The sequence below is a fragment of the Centruroides vittatus genome, unplaced genomic scaffold, assembly GCF_030686945.1.
Source record: "Centruroides vittatus isolate TY-2023 unplaced genomic scaffold, ASM3068694v2 contig_221, whole genome shotgun sequence".
Lineage (NCBI taxonomy): Eukaryota > Metazoa > Arthropoda > Arachnida > Scorpiones > Buthidae > Centruroides > Centruroides vittatus.
In genome coordinates this window covers 1,957,244-1,979,983 of record NW_027121377.1, presented here as the reverse complement: position 1 = coordinate 1,979,983, position 22,740 = coordinate 1,957,244, and the positions used below count along the sequence as shown (strand labels likewise).

Genomic DNA, 22,740 nt, shown 5'->3' with positions numbered 1-22,740 from the left:
AATTGTAATGCCTGCTTCCGAAAGGTTGCTGCAGAATCCAAAACTTGTTCTAAAGTTGCTGTTTCCTTTTGCGAAACAAATTTTGTTATTTTTCGTTGACGTATGTTATAAGTGCTTTTAAATTTCTTTACTCATCGTTCAGAAGCTTTAAATTCAAAATTTCCAAACTGTCCAGCAGCAGATAGAGCCCACTGTTGCAAGTTTCTAGTAGTTACTTGTTGATAATTCTGTCTAGCTTCAAAAAAACGATCATATGTCCAAGAATCAATAATTGCATATTTATCAAACTTATTTCCTCCTTTTTTTACTTCTTCTTCCCATTTGGATAAATACTCTTTTTTTTTTTTTAATCGACTACATCCATTTTTTTGCAATGTTTTCAAATTCCATGTAGGATGTTTTTTCGCAATGTTAATGACTTTGATTTTATAATCCAAAGGAATATGTTCCACTTCTCTTTTTTTCTTTTCATCGGGCTCATACTCGTCAGATGAAATATCAGCTTTCACCTGCTCAAAATATACTTCTTCACACACTTCATTAGCATGAATAAGCTCTTCATCGCTTACAAAACTTTTTTCAGCCAACATATGCACAGTATTTTTGTAAATTTCCTCACCCATCAACATAGCTTCATCAGAAATTGAAGCAGAACATTTCAATACAATTAAATTTTTTTCCGCAAGCAAACTTTTACAATATTCAAATGCATCTGTTAATTTCACTTTTAAACTATCACTATTTATCAATTCATCAGCAGTTTCATCATCAACTGTTGGTAGACTGATAGTATCTTCATTTGCAGACATTTTACTGTAAAATATTGAAACTATTTGTATATCACGGAACACTATGATCTCTTTGAAATCCAAAAGTAAACTAACACGTTGTCTCTGAATATTCAGGTCAGTTCATAACTCTGCGTGCACATTTTTATGACTTTGAGAAAAATCTTGTTTTGCTGTTAAAAATGTCAGTCTAATGTGATACTTTTAATAGAATAATAAATGAAAACTGTTGTTCCATAACTAATTATTTATAACTATTATTATTAATATACCTATTAATTATTTTGTATTATTATAATTAAAATGGCTTGTAATATTGTGTTAATTTCATTTAAAAAAATGTTTATTTATTTTAATAAAATTTTAATATTTATATATTCAAAATACTTATTTTAAAAAATTTTTAGAAAGGAAAAAAAAAAAGTCAAGTTCGCGATTAGAACCCGGGACGACTTGGCGGTAGCCAAGAACGATGTCGACTGAGCTGCTCAGCAGCTGCTGAGCTAGCGAAACTTATTAGTACATAAACTGAACTCGAATATTTAAAGGCCTTTTTCTTAAAATTGGTTGGCCATTGCGCTTTCTTGTTTTGAGGATTAAACATCCTAAAGGAGTACTACCTATATACCAAGTCTCATCCCAAAGTGAATTTCCCAGGTCGTGCCCTCCCCTTGTAAGATTTTTAAACATTAATTTAAGTGAAAGCAAATTGTGAACTTTAGCTTTGCGGGCTACTTTCAAAACCTTTGAGGTCGACCGGTCGACCACGGTCTACGTGTTGGCCACCCCTGATATATACATTAATAATTTAAGTATATATTAATACATTAAATTAAGTTATGTATACAGTTTAGTTTTATTTTTAAAACTTCTAATAACAAGTTTGTGTGTTTATTTAAAAGTTATATATATTAATTTTAATATTATATAAGATTATATTTTAAACAATTATTTATATTTTTTTTTACCTTGTTTTCTAATTTTTTAGTATTTACATGGGTTGTTCAAAAAGTTCCTAAACTTTTTTAATAGCACACCTCCAGTTGGTTATTTTTTAATCCATTTAAAGGCGTTGTGTCCACAGAAACCTCCCCGAGTAACCTCCTCGAATTCATTTGTTGATATTTTGTTTTGGTGATAAGTTACAGTTGTTTACATGAAGGGGTGTTTGTGGGGTTCGGCAAAAAATCGTATTCGCAGAAATGAGGTCTATGAAGTAGCACTGTTGTTCTGTGAAATTTTGTGTGAAACTTGGGAAATCCTTTACGGAAACTTCCCATGGGTGTGTGAAACATCCCCCCACCCCAAAAAAGCCCGACAAATTTGCTGAAATGTTAAGGTGATGTTGACTGTTTTTTTTTCAATGCAAAGGGGGTTGTGCATCACGAATATCTACCTACAGGCCAGACAGTCAAAATGGAGTACTACCTGGAAGTTATGAAATGCCTAAGAAACAGAATCAGGCGAAAACGGCCCGAACTTTGGAGGAGTGGCGAGTGGTCTTTCACCATAACAATGCACTAGCTCATTTGTGCCTCAGAACTCATGAGTTTTTGGCCAAAAACAAGACCATTGTGCTTCCCCATTCACCCTACTCATCTGACCTGGACCCATGCGACTTTTTCCTCTTCCCCAAAGTAAAAAACCCACTCAAAGGAAAAAGATTTGCCACCATTCCAGAGATAGAAAAAAACACTGGAGGAGCTTATGAGCATTTCGGAAAAAGCATTCCAGCAATGTTTCAAAAAGTGGAAACTCCATTGGAATAAGTGTATATGTTGGGGAGGAGACCACTTTGAGGGGACCCTGACAAATAAATTGTAAGTGAAGTATTTTTTTTTGTAATACATAAAGTTTGGAAACTTTTTTGAATAATCCTTGTGTTTATTAAATTTTTTCTTCTTTCTCTTGAATCTCAAGTTAAATCTAGAATTAATTTATTAATTTATAAGAAGAATCAATACAAGAATTTAATAAAAATAAAAATATTATTTCAAAGTTTATGCCAATACTTCAAAAGAAATGTTTATTATTGTTGGAATTTGATTTTTAATATAAATTTTAAGTTTTTCTATCTGAACGTAATCTCAATATTTTTTTAATCCTATGAAAGAAATATTTAATTTTATAAACAAACTGCATTATTAATTCATTTAAATTTGACTAGTTTGTTTATTTTTTATTAATATTAAATTGAGATTGTTCTTGTCTTAAATAATTTGTATAAATCAGTTTTAATTTCATAACTTCAATACTGTTGTCTTTCAGTTTTTTCAATTGTTCTTGAATTTCTTTTATTTCTAAATTTATCGACTTTTTCTGTTGTGAAATAGTACTGAGGTTGAGGCCAAAGTTTTCAATGTGAAAACGTGTACGTTTGATGTTCGGCGCCAATTTCCTGTAAACCTAGAAGTTTGGCAATGGCCTTTGGAATGTCGAGCACGATTCCACTCACTCTCCAAACGCCATTGCCAAACTTCTAGGCTTACAGGAAAGCGGTGCCAAACGTTTGGCGTATACGTTTTCACATTGAAAACTTTGGCTTTGCTAGTATCATTACTTGTCTGAATTAATTGTATTACCTTATTAAATAATTGTTTATATAAAATTTCTTCAGAATCATTTTTTTAATAAAAACCACGTCAAAATTATTGTCTATAATAAAATTAATGACATCTTTTAGAATTGAAGAAATATGGTATACAGTTAAACATAATACAATAGAACCCCAATTCTTCAAGGTAAGATGGACTGATGTCATCACTTCAGATAACTGAACATTTAGACAAAACAGTCAACTATGGCCATTTCAGATAAAAAATTTGTGTGGTAGCAGTTTTAATCCTGTTTTTATACTTCAGTAAATTTTTTCATGTATAAGAACAACATTTATTGTATTATTTATATAGTTTATACATTATTTTATCATGTATTGTACGGTGAATAGATACAATAGTTTTAAGGATAAAAATGTGTGATGTTATAGTCACGATTTAATATGAAATGATTTTTCTCAAATTGTAGCTAGATAATAGAAAGAAAAAACAAATAATTTTATATTACATGTTACCGTTTTGAACTTTACTTTTCTTATGTTGTATTTCATAAAAGAGTGTATTCATTAGCTGGTTTGTCTTGAATAATGTGGAACCTCAGTTAATTCGAGCTTGGATAATTGAGGTTCTGTTGTATATAAATTTATCCTGATTTCATATAAAAATTGTATTTATTATAAAGTGTTTTAAAAGCTGTGCTCGGAAGAGCTGGCCACATGGAGTTTTCTGGGTTTTCTCCACGTTTGTAACACCTCAATAGGAGCCAGTTTCCCTTACGTGATCTCCCAGAAGGCATTTCTCTTTGCATAACATCGTGTCCCAGAGGAGGCAATGGGAAACCACTCTGGTTGTAATTTCCACTAGGATACACCTCGGCGCATTACTAACCACTTACTAACCTACTCCAGGCATTCACCGACGTCAGGAGTTCTGACGTAGCACACAAAGAAGAATGTATTACTTAATAAATTTGAGAAATTTATTGATTAATACATTATATTTCTCAAGGTTGAATGATTGGCTTCATTGGATCTGTAATATATGAACAATTATATATTCCCAGAAAACAAAATAGAATATTTCTTGTAAATGTCACTTAATAAAAAATGATTTGAAGTGGAAAAAGTGATACTAATATATTCTTAATATTTGTTAACTTAGGGTCCAATCTTGGCCGGTACATTTGGAACTGTAATTCAAGATGGGCCTCTTCGTAATTTAGGAATAAAAACAGAAATTCTTGGTCTTCTTCTATGTATATTATTTGGTAAGGTTGTGAAATTTACAAAATTTAACAATGTACAAATTTTGTTTTTAAAATTATATTTTTAGTTTTTTTAATAGTCCTACTATATAAAATGAAATGATTAACTTTAAATATTTGATTATTATTACAATAATAATTAATATACTGAAACCTATTTATATAACAGGATTCCTGAAAATCAGTGGTGCAAAATAAAATTCATAAATGTTTAATATATTATATAACATAAGAAGTTTATTAACTTTATTATTTTTCTGACATTTTATAAACTTTTATTTTTTTATGTTTTGAAGTTAAGCACATGTTTATTTATTTATATTGTAAGCAAAAATATTGCTTATGCGAAAACATTAATATTAATCAAAATGATTTTAATTAAATCTAAATCTATGATTAATTTAAAACTTTAATTTTCTACATAGCTATTATTTTATTTTTAAATATTTTATTGTATTGTCTATTTTATTTAATGTTCATGATTACAATTGCCATCTATTGATTCTCTTTAGCTAAATCTTTTGGGGATACATAAAACAGAATTGTTCACAGAACTTTAAAGAACAATTGTACTTTTTATTTAATGAAGGAAGACAAATAAGCCAGATAAAATTAAGATCAGTTAAAATAGACATTATAATGTCTACATTTAAAATTTGTTTCATTATTTTAGTTAGAATAAAGTTAACCTTTTTAGTATTTTCATTTTGTTATATTTTTAAATTCCGTATGTTATAGTATATAAATTAACCTTTAGTTTGTCAATAGGCTGATATTTCAATGTTTATGCTATTTATATTAAGTTACAAAACAAAATCATTAACTATAGAATAATTAAAAACATTGCAGTAAATATTTGTCTTAATCAACCTTTTTCAGAAGATGTTTGAATTTTATGGGGTGAAAATGAAGAAGAAAGATGATTGAGAGGAAAAGGCTGAAGGTGAAATTATAAAGGATAGGAAAGGGGATGAAATGGAAGTCCCAAGGGTGTCTGTATCGCTTTTATTTGAAACAATTTTAAAATACATGTACGATAATTTGATAGGCAACTAGTGCAACAGAAGTGCTCTGAGGTACAGGCACGCGAAAATAACATATTTGCAAAAACCCCATTGCAATGGGGGAGACTGACAATGCCCTTGCAGACAGGGCAAATAACAGAGTGCAACCAATAGAAGACAATTGATCCGTAAGTATCTGTTCATGTGCCCTTACCATAGGGCACATGAACAGATAACAATACAAAATATTGCAACTTGCAAATAGGGGAACTAACAAAGCCCATTAGTGGGCATAACAAAGAGTTTATACACAAATAGACACGTGACTTGCGTAACAGAAGCACCCTAATCAATAGGCAAGTGAACATAGTAACCATGCAAAACACATTGTGACTTGCAACGGAAGAATTAAAAAGACCCTGCATAGGGCCTTAACCAATTATATACATACAGTTGTTAACTATACAACATGAATTAAAGAAGTGTCCTATGCAGGAGCACACTATAATTACCTATGTAAAACATTGTAACATGCAGTGGGGAGGCCGACGCCTTGCAAAGTAGGGTAAAAATATAGCAGGAGGCTGGTAAAGACTTCCCGAGCTGGCACTACACGACGTAGAGAAAATGTTCCTAGCAATATGTTGCCTGACACTTAGATGACACTTATGAGGGTCTTGCTTGGCCTTCCAGGTGGCTGAACGTATTGAAATACTATGCTGAGTGCGGGAAGAAGCACTTTGAAGACAGTAGGCATATAGATTTAGTTTCTGGAGGTGAATTCCCATTGGGTGCCTTTGTGGAGCGCCTTTGAACACCGAGAATATATGTTTAGTTTCTGGGAGTGAAGGTATCGTTGAGTGCTCCTGTGGAATCAATGAAGACGTTTAGTTCTGTATATAAGTCTTTATTGTTTTTGGATAGAGATCCTGCCATCAAGTGTGTATTACTGGACTTGCCTCTGATTTGGATTATAGATAAGATTGAAATATGTAAGATATGAAAGTGAGAGTCACTCCAAAATCAAGAAATGAGCCTCTTAGGAGAGTAAATGTAAAATCAAATACACCAGAATAGAAATAAAAGAAAATATATTGGAAAAACAAAATGTGACATTATATTTGGATAAATAAAGCCTATCCTTGAAACTTAGCCAATTTAATTACTTTTTAATTACTTTTAAATTGGCTATGTTTACCTATGGGGTGCAAAACTTGATGGGATAATTTGAAATTCATGTCTCACAATATACTAGGAAGATTTGTCATCTTCTCTTTAATTCCTTTTTTCTTTTCTTACTCTTGCATCCTTTTTCTTTTCTCTTTTCTCTTTGTGCTGACTCTGTCTTCTTCAGAATTGACTTTTTTTTAATGATGATTCTCTTTTCTCTGCTGTTTTTTTTTTTTTTTTGTCATTTTCTTTTATTTTATTATTGTACTTTCTCCTGACCAATCACAATTTTATTCTGGAGGAAGTGAATGTAATGAGAGATAAGCTTGATTGATTATTTTTATTCCTCCTCCTCTAACATGAATAATGTGTGTTCCTGTGATCAGGGGCACCCATATATGGGGCATGTGCTCCCCTTTGTCGTCGGGTTTCCCTTTCAATCCCAAGAGTGCTCTAAGAGTTTCGTTCTATTTTAAAATTAGTTACTCATTCTTATCATAGAAAACGTTTTTACTTACAACAAAATTAAAATAAAAATATTTTTTATTAACTGAAAAATTTTCTAGTGGGTTGTGCTTATTCAGCTGAATACTGAGCTATCACTGGATTTGATTAACTGAATTTTGATATATGTGGTAGCATCGAGGGATTAATTAACTGTGTTAACCAAGGGATACCTGTTTATATACTTACATAGGCTACTTTGTTACTGTATATTTTTTGTATACTGTATTGGCCTGAATATTACTCATTGTTTTTATGATACCTTTTTTTTTATAGTCTGTGGGTGCTGCTGCCTGTGATGTGAACTAGGTAACAATTGTCACTTAATACTAGTTGAAAAAGGGGAAATGATAGTCATTCCCTTCAACTTTTCCTCTGAATGTTGTGAGGTTAATGACAATTAACTAATAATTTTTTTTATTTTAATTTGTTCCTCTTGATTATTTTTAATCTATATTTCTAAAAATTTAAAAGGAATTGTCTCTGAAATCAGGAAAATATGCAAAATTCTGTTATAATGCTAGTTGCTGAAGTAAACAACCATGATGTCACATTCAAAAAGCATCTTGTCCAGTAGCTAACAATTGTTTGATAATCAAACAGACATCAAGGAAATATACAAAATACGTATATAATTTAAAATAAAATAAAATTTTCAACTTATCATTTAAACAGATTATGCTATTAGTTTAAAATAAGTTAACTTTAATTATTAACTAACAAAAAAAGTTTTAATAATAACTCAACAACATATATATCATGACAGACAAAATTTAAGGAAAATGGTGGCACTCACACTGGCAAATTAATCACCACCATGCAATATAAATACTATCCATCTTGCGATATCCTCTTAATTAGCTTGCCTTTATGATTTTATCAAGAAATACTTCCGTTCTGGCGAAATCTTAAGTGTTTTCTCTATAATTTATTGCCTGCCTTTTCTGTAGTGTTATGAATGTGCCATGCTTCCACAAGGCACATTCATAAGGTATTCATAAAACCAAAAATGTTAGAACAATAACCATTTACTATGCAGTAAATGTTTATATTTGTGATTAATGCAGTTATGGAAGAGATTGTATTAAGCTATTATATAAAATATATAATAGCTTATACTACAAGCTATTTTTGATTGAAATTAAAAATACATAAGCTAGTGTTAAAAATAATTTTTTTTCTTTCAATTTTCAAATATATTAATTATGCAACTTTTTAAACTAGGATTCCTATTTGGATTAATTAGTGGTCCATTCAGTAATCAGTGGGTTCAAGGTGATTGGCCAACCAAGGAAATGACTTCAAGGTAAGAAATTGATGTAATATCTTATTTAAAATATTCATGAAGAGAAATATATCATTAGTATCTTTGTTTTAATGTTTTTCACACCACTGGGATAATGAAGTCACATGGAAAAGCTGACTTGTTTTCTTGAGGCTCTTCCCTGCCATAATATGCAAAGTTCTTTACAAATGTTCTGCTGGTTGCAATATATTTTAAAATTGCAAGTATTTCAAATCATCGCAAATGATTTACACCCAAAAGAAGGAAAAAACGTTGTGTGTTGGTATTTATTTCATTTAATACTTCAGAATGGGATAAAGATTATATACACGTTACCATGCCAAATTTTGTTTCTTAAGCATTGATGCTTTTAAATTTTGGTAATTAAACGTTACATCTTAATTTATTTCAGTTTGTGTAAAATTTGATTTCTCTTATTTCCAAATCATCATGAGTATTGTTTGTCTAGTATGCTGTACATTGAGATCTTTATAAACATAATGATTAGAAGATGCATCCTTCCAAAATCAAATATTATGGTTAAATGGTGGTATAATAAAGTAAACTAAAATCCAGATTAGTTGATCACATTGTCACACTTTGAACTGAACAAAAAAATATAAGAATAAAGTGTGACAATGCAATCAACTAATTTGGATATTATTTAATTGTATAAATAAATATATAAAATACAACGTTTAACAAAATTACTTTGCTTTCGTTATTATATTTACTTAAATTGGATATTATTTTATTTATTATACCACCATTTAACCATAATATTTGATTTTGGAAGGATGCACCTTCTAATCATTATGAAAAACACAACACTAAACTGGAACAATATATATAGATTCTCACCTAAATGTCAAATTTCCAACAAAACACCTAAATTCAACATTTGAATGTTTTCGGCCACTTGTTAATCGCCTTCATTGGGAAAAGTCAAACAAAAATTAACTGTTCTACTTATAGAATGTTGCTGCATTGTATATGTAATTTTTTAAAATTAGTTCAAACAACAGCTGCGATGTATATTCCTTTAAGGGTCTAAATAATGCTTCCATGCATTAGGTATGGGAATATAATCTGAGTTGATGCTCACTCCTTTTATGTCTGACCTGTAGATTTCTGCAGCCTCTAATGTTCTTACGTGTTGTCTGTCGAATACCCTGTGTATTAGGGTAGTGTCCTTCCATAAGGGGGAAAATTCCTAGCTCGGTGGCATACTGGGCCAGGGCCGTATCGATGTTTCCTTTTGCCACGTCGTACTTGTAATCTCGTAACCGGGCTTGTAATGATCTGTATTTTGAACCAGTGTACATTAGTGTCCTATTGAACCTGTCATCCTGTGGTGAGATGTGATAAATACCAGGTGCTCTTGCATCCTCAGTTTCATCCTTTGTGTTAGAGATAAGGTGGAACACGGTAGGTTTTCTTTTGTATGCTATGCATATGTTTAAATCCTGGGCCATCATCTTAATCATTATGTTTATAAAGATCTCAATGTACAGCATACTAGACAAACAATACTCATGATGATTTGGAAATAAGAGAAATCAAATTTTACACAAATTGAAATGAATTCAGGTGCAAAACTTTTTAAAAATTAAAGTTTAAACAGTTTTTGAAAATTTGTCACAGCTATTTCATTAATATTAATTTTATTATTTTAGAGGCGAACTTCGAAGTTTATGGCTTGGTGTATTAGTTGCTTTACCGTCTGGTGCTGGAGTAGCTCTCTCTGTGTTAGGTGGCAATGCAGGATCACTTGTTGGTGTTGCAATATCTGCTTCTCTTCTTCCACCAGCAGTCAATGCTGTAAAGTATTTTAAAAGCATTATTTAATAATGATAAATAGATAATTATTTAAATAATTTTGGAATTTCTAGAAAATTATTTCAACTTTTAAAAATATTTTCTAATATATATATATATATATAATGTTATGGACAAAGTGATTAATACAGGCATTATTCATAATGACCAACAAAATCGGGCATTGTAATAAATTTCAATAACTTAAATTGATTGGTCATTATGAATACTGCTATCATCTAGTCAGGCAAAGTGATGATAATATGTTGAGGAGTGACCATCCAAGATACACTAGCAAATCAGAATTTACATCTTAGTTGCGAATGCTTATTGCATTTAGTACTGAATTTTAAATTTATGTGACCAGTAGTTCATCTTTTTTCTTTGACATAAGAAACGATCATGGAGGAATCATTAGTGAGGTGGGGCCAAAGTTTTAAACGTGAAAATGTGTATGTCAGATGTTCAGCGCCGCTTTCCTGTAAGCCTAGAAGTTTGACAATGGTGTTTGGAAAGTCAAGCTTGAGTCCACTGACTTTCCAAACATCATTGTCAAACTTCTAGGCTTACAGGAAAGTGGTGCTGAACATCTAACCTACACATTTTTGTGTGTAAAACTTCAACCTCAACCTCACTATTAAGTGATATGAATAATCGCTTCAACAACTGATTAAATGAGTTAATAGCATAAAAAAGGTGAGAACAATCAAATTTTTACAAAATCAGCATATTTGTCAATGATATAAAAAGTGAGAGTCTAAAATGAAAGTTAGTTCTAAGTTACTTGAAGAATATCAGTTAATAGTACTTTGAAATAATTCACAAAAAATAAATATTTCTAAATGGAATAAGTGAAGTGTTTTTTAATCAAATTTAAATTTTGGTACTGAACACGATATGCATGTGCAACTAAGATGTAAGTTCTGATTGGCTAGCATATGTCGGATGATCATTCTTCAACTTATTATCACTTCGCCTGACTAGGTGATAGCAGTATAATGACCAGTCAATTTGATAAGTTATTGAAATTTATTACAATGCCCGATGGACAAAGTGATTAATATGGGCATTATGAATAATGCCCGTATTAATCACTTTGTCCATAACATATATATATATTATATAAAGCTGATTGAATAAGATTATTATATTTAAACAATTACAAACATGAAAATTTAATAGAAAGTATTTTGAAAATATCAATAATAATTCTGAAGAAGAAATACGGGATGATTCTAAATAATTGTTTGGATTTTCCATGCCCTATAATTTTCCAACTGGAAACTGCTTATGAAATATGAAAGTGTAACTCAGAAAGTTTTTAGTACATATAGAATCAATAATACAGAATGCTAAATAACGTCAACATGCATGCATTCTGTGGCTTCTACAATTTCCCAGCAATAATCAATTTTGCTGCAAGTGTTTTTCCAGCATTTGTCATTTAGCTGTGTGTACTGCAGCAACAATTCTAAGCTCCAATTTATTAAGGAATGTTATGTGTTCATCTAGTTTATTTTTGTGGGTGTTGAGAAAAGGCTTCTGAATTCTATCAACATCTTCCTGCAATGTGTTCAGTCCTCATACTTTTTATGGTGTCGAAAATCATCAGTCTCTTGAAATTGCTGTAATCAATGTTGTGTAGCATTATCTAAAAATGGATCCTTTTCTATTGAGTTTTGTAACAACATTGCATTGTAATATTTTTGTATTGTATTGACTTTATACTGATAAATCAAAGTGTGCAAATTGCTTTCTCTTAAACAGTTGCCATTTTTAAGTATGATATATTATCTCCCAGTCGTCAATATTGCAATTACAGCATTTGCCAAATAAAACTTTTCAAGTTACATTTTCATATTCTGTAAGCATAGTTTGTTTCTGGTTAAAAAATTACAGGCTGTGGGAACATGAGCAATAGTTTAGAATTATTCTATATTTTAAGAAAATAAAATTTACAAGAGTTCTAAAAGATTTTTTATATTTCTGTATTTTGCTAAATGAAATAACAAGATACACCCAAGAAACAGAGTTCAACTGTGTGTTTTTTAATTATTAACAATTAAATTACCATTAATTTATATTGGAAAAGTTTTTCAGCACTTTCAGACTCAAAATGAATTTACTAAATTATGCAAAATAACGTGTAAAACCTAAAATAATACTAACGTATACTAAAAACGAGAATGATAAGTACGCATCCTATATAAAGTAGAAATGTAAAATAAGTTAGTTTCTTTAACCACACGATATTTGAAAGAAGTACTCTCTCCAATAAGTAACATCTAATGCAGGCCTGGCCAACCCAAATTGTTTCGCGGGCCACTTTGATCACGCGTAACATTATGGTGGGCCACAATTTAGGCAAACATGCTTTTGAAACAGTAAAACAAATATAAAATGAATAAGATTTTATTGTTATACCAAGAGTTTGTACTTGCACTTGCGCATTATAACAATGACACATGCAAATTTTCATTTATTTAATTGTTTTGGTATGCATATAACGGGAAACAAAAGTTTTAATAGATATATAATATCGCTTAGTGGGCCACACAATTTAACTTGACGGGCTGCGGTTGGCCAGGCCTGATCTAATGTATGAAACTGCCCTTTCTCAAAAACTGATCAAACCGTCCATGGTGACTTTTAAATTCCACTTTAACATTACTTTAATCACTATTATCCATTATTTCTTTTTCAGTTTATTGAAGACTGGGTGATTTTCTTTTTAAATAAAGACACCATCTTTATATATTAGCAAGGTTGAGGCCGAAGTTTTAAATGCAAAAATGTGTACATCAGATGTTTGACGCTGCTTTCCTGTAAGCCTAGAAGTTTGGCAGTGGCATTTGGAAAGTCAGTAGAATCATGCTCGACATTTCAAATGCCATTGTCAAACTTCTAGGCTTACAGGAAAACAGCGCCGAATGTCTGACATACACGTTTTTGCATTTAAAACTTCAGCCTCGACCTCACTAATAATATAATTTATAGTTTATGAGATTTTTAAATAAACATTTCTATTCTTAATTATTAGTTGTAAAATGGTAACTTTGTTCAAGTGTTCTGTTAAATTTTCTTAAGTTAATTAATTTAAACTTTAATATTATAAAAATAACTGGTATATTTTGGTTTAAATCAAATTTATTGATATTTATATAAATCAATCACAGTATACCAAGTGAAATATGACAAGATTTAGTAAATCTTATTACTTCAAAGTTAATTTCTATTGAAAATGAGTTTTTAATGTAAATTAACATTGACTTAATATAAAATATAAATATATAACAACTCTTCAAGGCAGTTTTAAATAAATTTAAATATTGACTATTAACATTAAAAAGATAATCTACAATAAAAGTTTTATTAAACATTTTTAAAATTGTAAATAAATAAAGTTAATCAACTAGAAAATTATGTTTATAAATATTAAAACAAAATATTTCTATACTTTTAGGGTTTATTGTGGGCATTGTCAGCAATTGAAGCATTAAAATCCATATCAAGAGAGGAAAAAGTTAGTATTATTTTATTTCTTTGTAAAAAGGGCTGGCAGAATTACAATTTAATAAAAAGTAAAAATACATTACAGATGGATACTAGTCCAATCTTCACTGCTTGCCATGTCCAATCATAAGGAACAACTATTTCCATTGCAGAGACAACCTTTCTTTAGAGGCTATGCCTCTGCACAAATATGCAAAACAGTTTAAAATGTCCACAGGTGACAATCCCAACACAATTAAAAATATAATATTTCTTTGTAAAATTTACAAAGAAATATTATATTTTTAATTGTGTTGGGATTGTCACCTGTGGACATTTTAAACTGTTTTGCATATTTGTGCAGAGGCATAGCCTCTAAAGAAAGGTTGTCTCTGCAATGGAAATAGTTGTTCCTTATGATTGGACATGGCAAGCAGTGAAGATTGGACTAGTATCCATCTGTAATGTATTTTTACTTTTTATTAAATTATTTTATTTAATTTTCTATTTAAATAAATAAAACTGATTTTATTAATTTATTAATAATCAATGCACACATTCCTTGTCAACTGTAATTTTGACCCCACCACTGCTTAAGTGGATAAAACCACTGAATAATGGCAATTGATGCTGAACATATGGTGTTTTCTTTGTGTCTAATATCTAAACAGAGACCAGTTTTTCAAAAAAAGTTAATCATATGTGTATATCATACTATTACGTTCTTTTATACAAGATGCTGAAAAAAGCATTCAGCACTTTCATTATGTATTTCACACTAATGAGTAAACATTGTTAATATCTCTAACAGTTGAGTTTTTTTACCTGTCTTGTATGCTAGTATTATATTGACTTATTGGTTTATCTGTGTCACATGCAAAATGAAGAGAGGAGAATTAATCTTGCCAGATCTTTACCTTGATATTTACATATGATGTTCCACACTTAGCATCTTCATACAGCATTGCAAACTCTCTCAGAAATCAAGTCAGATTATTTATTTCAGAAAGAGTTATGATCTATGTTTACTAAGGTATTTTCACTCAGTACAGCATAAACTATCTACCTGTATGCATGGTGCTTGTGTTATTGTTTATCCAGGTACAAAAGAGATTTTTCCAGCGTTGCACAAATATACACATATGTTGCATTAGTTCCACTATGATATATACAGTAAAATAAATTAATTTGTTTAAAAATGGGATATGTGTAAATGGCAAGGCAGTTCTGCAGCATCTCTGGTAGTATGCAGTATGTACATTTTTCCATCTCTCCTGAGTGCAAAGATAAAAGAATCATTTTAAGAAGATTTAGCATAACGTACGAAGAATCTGATTGTAAAGGTTAAAAACATGCATAAATTAATACAAAAACAGTTAACTTTATTTTGCTATAGTTTATGTTCAAAACAACCATCTTCAGTGGAAATATAAAGGTATAGCTGATTAGGAGTTTAGTTTTGGATGTTGTGTAGCATACCTGCCATTATCATTTTACAAGCCTCTTGTATTTGCCTCTGCAGCTTGCCAATATCAATTGTAAATTGATCCGGGCATAGATTAGATTTAACATCGTATTGACCAGTGAAATTGTGCATCATTCTCAGCATGTTGAGGATGCATTTCATGGTGATATAGAGTTTAGTGTATTTGTGATTGCCGTAGTCCACATTACCTTGCTCGTGACTGCACGACGTTGGCTCTTTCAAATGCTGCCACATGATTTGTTAAGATCGTATTTTTAATTTGCATCTTGTTCTTACATTTAAAAAATTCACATATTGCCATGAAACTATTGTCTGATATACATGACCCTTTTTTGAATGAATTAATTTATTTTACTGTAAACATTGTAGTGAAATTAATGCATCAGATGGATATACTCATTAATTACGTATATCAGTGTTCTAAGCAATCTTATATTTTAAAATAAATAGAAATTTTCAGAAAATTTTAGACATATATTGTCATATTTTAAGTTATACAAATAAATATATTGTGACAAAAAATTATGTAGTTACTACAAAGTCTCCTTTAAAATTTTAAAATATTTTACAAATGTCTATTTCAGTCATATGAATAAGGTGCACATGTATTGATAACTTTTTGTCGTATCTATCTCTATGTTCTTGTTCATCTATACAATTGTGTAAATATATAATAATATTAGTCTATTATTATGAGGGTTTGCATTTTTTACTTTCCTGGATATATTATTGAAAGTACAATCAATCAAAAAATGACCCCTTCCAAGATTTTTACATTTTTGGATTCAAGACCTTGAAATGTTGAGAAATGCAAAAAAATTTGAGAGTATTTTCTATATGTATGGATGTTAGTGTGAATGTGGGGAGCACAATTTTCTTCACCTTCTTTGAAGCTTAATAACTCCTATTCTTTTTGCCAAAAATTTCTGAAATTTTGCAGGAAAGTTCATGTATTAGGGAAATTGATGCTATTAAAATTTGGTGGTTAAAGGTCAACGGGGTGGGGAGATAAAGGGGGTCGTGTGTCATATCTCAAATAGGGTCGGACTTGATGACAATTTTACCAGTTACCATTTACAATTTTTTTATAAAATTCGTTTCTACCCTGAAAATTAAGCTATTTGCCATTTTATAATAATTAAAAATATAAAAAGTTTTTGACAAGACTGTGTCATGTTTATAAAATTGTACTGCCTGCTGTCTTATCAGCTTAGATGTATGAAGGAGTACATGTCAGGAGTTGGAATTTGGCACAGAGTATTAGGTGTCCAAATCATGCACAAATACGAATATTGCGAAATTGAATTTTGACAAATGAATCTATAAAAAAATCCCATTTACCTGTCTTGTGTTATTCCCCACTTATTTCTGGTCGCCACATGCTATCCTTGACTGATTGACTGGAGATATCTTGTTTCATCATTGGAACTTTTTGAAACTAGATGGTGCGTTGTTATAATTTTATATTAAAACTAACTTCCTAAATGTAAAAAGAAAAAATAATTCTATTTTAAAATATATATATATATATATATATATATATATTTCATTTGTGGAAAATAAAAAAAGTAATTGCAAATGATACAATAGTCACCATTATTTTTTTAAAAAACGGAATATTTTTGCATTGACAAAAATTTAACCTGGGGCATCATACAATGGAGAGAAATTTCAACATTCAATAGGTTAATTTCAATGAAAATGCATCGTGGAAGACCTGGTGGTGGTGGCTGTGGCCGGCGAAGTTTGAATGATCGTGCTCAAAACCAGCGATACCAAAGATGATTGGAGAATGAAAACGAGACCCACCGCGAGCATCGAAGTGATCCCACTTAGTAGTGAGTCTCTGAGACATAGTCTTGTCCCAAATACAGCCTTTCCGTTTTACTTGTTAATAATAAAATTATCATAATGAGATGGCACCACACACACAGTTTTAAATGTTAATGGGAAAGTTAAGAAACTTGTTGCTGGATTTTTTTTAATAATATGTGAGGAAATTTTGTAAATCAATTAAATAAGTACTTTTTTCCTATATACAGTTGTGAATTAAAAGTTCTTAACTTATATTTTTATATATTATCTTATTTTAGTCAATAAATAAAATAAATCATTTTTAGATAAATATAACTAAATTTTTCAATTTTTAGATAGCAATAAATGCTACATCCAATACCACAAGCACATCTGTTGTTGGAACGATATATAAATCAATATATACTGACAATATAGAGAAAGATTTTGCTGTTCTTGGAGTTGTCAGTCTTTTCTTAACACTAATCAATATAATTTGCATTTTTACAATGGCAGTTATTGTTTTAAAGGTATGATAAAATAATATATATCTTTATATTATGTAATATTATTTATATAATACTAAATCTTTGTATTTTTTTAAAATTGATATTTTTTAAAAAAATAATTTGATTATAATCATTAAATAATCGGATAATAATTTCACTAATTTAATGATTAATACTAAGTAATTTGTTACTGGATTATTTAAGGTGATCGTTTGGTGTTGTTTGTATATACATATTGAGCTTTGCAATGCTTGATATACTCAAAGTAAGATTATATTCAATGTTGAGTAAATTGGCTTTTGTGCATAGTAATTGAAAATGTTTACAAATGGAGTCGTTTTGGAATTTGTGAAACTCATCTGCCATGTTATCACAAACAAGAATACTCATTTTTCCATGAGTTGTTATAAGGGATGAGATGTGAGCTGATGAATATGAGCACAATGTAGAGAGAAGCATCATCCTTAATCTCCAGCAGAATTTTGACACCCAATCATCCTTACTTATGACCATGAAAGGTTGTCTTAGTCATCCTGTTTGATATGGTGTCATAGTTAATGAAGAGTATTACCTGGCATTTCTAAGAAAGCATCTTCATCCTATTATCCATGAGAAATGTCCTAATCTACTGACACTTAAACCTAAACTTATCCTGTATGTTAATGCTTTGGCACATACAATGCACACTTTAGGACATACATTCAGAAATGGGGTTGAGAGATTTTGGAACATCTGCCATATTTGCTTGATTTCAATGCATATCATTTTGATATTTTCCCCAAAATTAAAGAAAAATTACAGTGTTAAAAGATTCAAAATGAGGGATGATATTGTGAATATTTGGCAACAATCTATACAAGAGCATTTCACAGAGGGGATTAAGAATCTGTCTAGATGTTGAAGAAAGTGGATGGATAATGCAAGAGATTATCTTGAAGGATGTTATTAAGATGATTTCTTTTTTACCAATCCAACTGTTATGTATAACTTAATGGTAATATTGATATTTTCCTATCTTTTTTTGTCCCAGTCATCTTTACAGTCAGTATGTTATTGAACCTACAAGTTTTCTAAGTTTGTTTGTAATATAATGTGGATTAAAATAAATGTTTCATTATTTACATGAAAGTAGCTTTTGAAATAAGAAATAGTTGTCACTATTTATCAATCAACCCTCATATATAGCTAAATTAAAACAAAAATAGTATATTTTTATTGTAGCATCCTTACTTTAATAAATTTAGTTATTATTATTCACATCGTAATCCCTCCATAGTCAACTAAATTTGCAAATCAACAAGAAGTTTGCTGATTAATTCAAGAATGTGGTGATAATAATTCTAGGTTCTTGGCTCTGAATTTTTTTCTGAAATGAAAAAGAAATTTTGTTACATTTTATTACTTCATTATAATTTTGATTTAATTCTTATTATATACTACTGAAGTTATCATTCTGTTTAGCTTATTTAAAAGTTTAAGTATAAGGTTTTAGAGTATTGATATAAAAAAACTGGAAATAAAATAGTTATGTAAGATTTTAAAACATCAATCAAAATTACATAACAATGTTATAAAATACACTTTAATTTGATCTTCGTATATAAATATTAAATAATCATAGTGCTTTGAATTCTACAGATTCATATTATCGAAAGATGAAATTTTCTGGAACAAAATTAAACATATTACAGAGACAAATAAATAAACTTAAAAAAAAGTTTATACAGTAGACCCCCCATAACACAGTAGATATGTTCCGTATTGAACGAGTCACTTAGATTTTACAAATACATGAGCCATTCACAGCGTGGCACAGTTTAGGGGTTACGGCTGTTTGAAAGGTTTTCTTCTATAAAATTAATCGATTCTAGACTAATTTCACTCGAACATTTCCAAATCACATAATTTTTTGAGAATAATCCATATAAACTATGCTCGAAACAAAAAATTGTAGGAATACTTACCGAATGCGCACCGTTTGAAGACGCCATTACTTAAGCTTGTTTTTGTTGTGGAGCGGTTCATCGAGCGGCTGACGCATTTCCTGATAAGTTATTCTTTCTTCGAAAAATTCACTGAACTTTGGAGACATCATTAATAGAAATATATAATTTTTATGACCGTTGAATAATAAATGTTTTTTAGTAGGTCTGCTGCTCATTTAAACTCAACGGTTTGTGCAATGTCCACTATTGGTCCAGATTCGGCCAATCCTGTTGAGACACAAGTCGGCCATGACAATCTGTCTCATTCTTTTATCGTGTTATACGAGCCTCTTTTAGCTTGTTATATGAACACGATCACAATTTTTCTGCCATGTTATACGAATCCATCTTATATGAACCCGTGTTATAGGGGGGTCTACTGTATTCATTCAAAACATACTCTATATTGAATAAGTCTAAATAAATCATGTAGGTAGTTGCTTAGCAATCAAATTATGAATAAAAATTAGATACATTTTTAAGCAAAAATATACTAAAGTTGTTACCATTTTTCATATAATTAGATTAGCAAAAAGTATATTAATCTTGCTACTTACATTCTAAAGATCAAATCTAGGAGGATTATAACATTACTGACATTCAAACACCTTTAGAAAACAAAAATGCTAAAATTAAATTAACTGTGTAATTAATTTAATTTTAGCATTTTGTCAAAAATTAGAATGAAGTTCTTATACTGAAATTAGTTAATAGAAAATAGAAACTACTAAGTCTGCTTTATGAAATTTAAACATTATCAATTAGCTAAGATGAAATGACTACAGTGGGTGATCGGTTTCAATTTTTGGAACCGATCACCCACTGGAACACAGTCTTGGAACATAATAGATTCCAAGACTGTGTTCACTATCCAAATTGTTCATTATCCAAATTGTTCATTAATTGATTATCGATTTACCGTAGATTTTTATGGGAATTTGATTAATTCATTCTGGATATCCCAAAAAATAAATAAAAAGTTATACACTTTCTTACTATGCTTATTTATATGTAATAATAAAAATACATATATACACAGTCTTGAACTTTCATCAGTCATGTTGTTTTTATGTTTGTGGGATGCTACAGAATTTGTCCAATGTCAATTGCTTTTCTCTTCTTCAAGATTTTTTGGAAGTAATTAATAGCATTGTTGTTGTAGTGATCCCCAAGCCTATTAACCTTAATCTGGTTTGGATGCATTTGTCCCCTTTCGTCTTCCTCTTTTTTGGAAGAAAACACATCTTGCCGAATTTCTTGATGTTCTTTATTTACGAGTTTTTTGAGTTCTTCTGTCATCAGATCAGTTTCAGGTTCCATTATGAGCTCTTCAATATTCATTATTTCTCAGATGTGATTTCATTACTCCTTTAGCTGCTTGAGTCTTCTTGATTATATCTTGCTTAGCTAAGATTGTACTGTACCTACTGAAGACCTGTTCAAGCCATACTGCCCAGCAACCTCAGACATCTTCTGTTCATTCTCTACCTTGGCTATTATCTCTTGCTTGGTTTCTATGGTAAGCATGGTTCTTGACACTCCACTCTTTTTAGGCTCCACAATATTATCAATTTCTTTTTGAAATAAAAAGTTCAGAAAAGCATTCACAAAAATTCAGAGAACAGAAATTAACTAGTGCACAAAAGAATTAAGTAAATGTGAGACCCAAATGAAATTCAAAATTTTGGTGTTAAAAAGTTAACAAATATCCGATAAGACAGTTAAACTCTCACCTTTAGAAAACAAAAACCAACTGAAAACTTAATGAGTGATCAACAGTCTTGCAAAGACTATAAAAATTATTTGTCAGAAAGGTTAACAAAAACTGAAATTACAATGGAAAGTTTCAAAGTTCAGAGGAATATTATGCAATCAGTATCAGGTTGAGTGTCGACGTTGACATCTCCTGCACTCTGAAAGATTTTGAATTGTTACTTGGAGACAAGGGAAAACCAATCAGTGTTTGTTATTTTACATCACTTCTTGTGTTTGTTCTGTAAGGTGTTCTTCGTCCAAACATAAAAATCTTTTGCAAAAGTGTTTGTTGTTCGATTTGTTTGCAGTCTGAATCGTTCGTTAACCGATCACCTGCTGTATTTTATTATAATACTTTCTTTTTATTACTTTCTTCTTAAATATTACAGATTTAAGTTTTACATGCTCTGTTATAATGTAATTGAGAAATTCATTTTTAAATGACTGTAAACTGTATAATATATTTTTATATTAAGGAATAAAGATTTAAAGAAAATAATTCTGTATTAAATAATATAATTTTTAAATAGATTAAAGAAGTGGCTCCTCATACTAGTGTTCCTCAAATTAAACGATTCTGGAAGCAAGACGTAAAGGTATTTTGAAGTTAAAAGATATTTTCCTTTATATTTTTATTTTATTTTTAAAAATTATTTTTGATTTTCAAAGTAAATACAAAAAAGAAAATAATTTGTATAAAATTCTAATATTTAAAAATGTTTTAAATAAATTTTTTTTCTAGATCGCAAGAGATTACAACAAAACTGTAGCTCATAAAGATGCACGGACATTAGGGAAACAGTTTCTTACAGAATGGGCAGTAAGTTACCTCTTTGAAACAAATTTACCATATTCGTATAAAATATGATTGTTGAAAAAATTAATTTCAATAAATTTTTTAATGTTGCTGTTAAACATAATTGGTTTTTCCTCAGTTTATATCAAGTGTAAAATCTGTTTTGATGTAAACAGTTCCACATTCAAGCATTTCTTTTAGGTTTTACATTGTGTTTAAGTAAATATAGAAATAATGAATACTCATCTGTTTTAGATGAAATCAGATGTAATGATGAATTCCAAAATTTTTGGATTATGATTTATCAGATGAATTCGAAAAATTATTCTAAATTAATTGACTACAAGTTTTGCAACAGAATAGTTTCAGTTGGACTCAAGTCTGTCAAGATATTATTAATTATGCATTTCAAACTATAATGTAATAATAAATTCCTTTCAGATCATGCAAATTTAAAATTACTACTAACATATAACATGGCACTGTAAAAAGTGGAAAGATACAATGGTTAATGTTACTTATGGTTCCAAGATGG

At 29.9% G+C, this 22,740-nt stretch overlaps 1 protein-coding gene across 1 annotated transcript in view; it reads left to right on the top strand.

Annotated features, from left to right (window-relative positions):
- LOC136970857 (uncharacterized) overlaps positions 1–22,740 on the top strand; it is a 56,238-nt gene that overhangs the window by 27,654 nt on the left and 5,844 nt on the right. Inside the window, exons 9-15 of the mRNA XM_067265354.1 lie at positions 4,505–4,610; positions 8,510–8,591; positions 10,247–10,391; positions 13,852–13,911; positions 17,517–17,690; positions 21,940–22,005; positions 22,152–22,229. Coding sequence (XP_067121455.1) covers positions 4,505–4,610; positions 8,510–8,591; positions 10,247–10,391; positions 13,852–13,911; positions 17,517–17,690; positions 21,940–22,005; positions 22,152–22,229 — 711 coding nt within the window. The remainder of the gene's footprint in view (positions 1–4,504; positions 4,611–8,509; positions 8,592–10,246; positions 10,392–13,851; positions 13,912–17,516; positions 17,691–21,939; positions 22,006–22,151; positions 22,230–22,740) is intronic.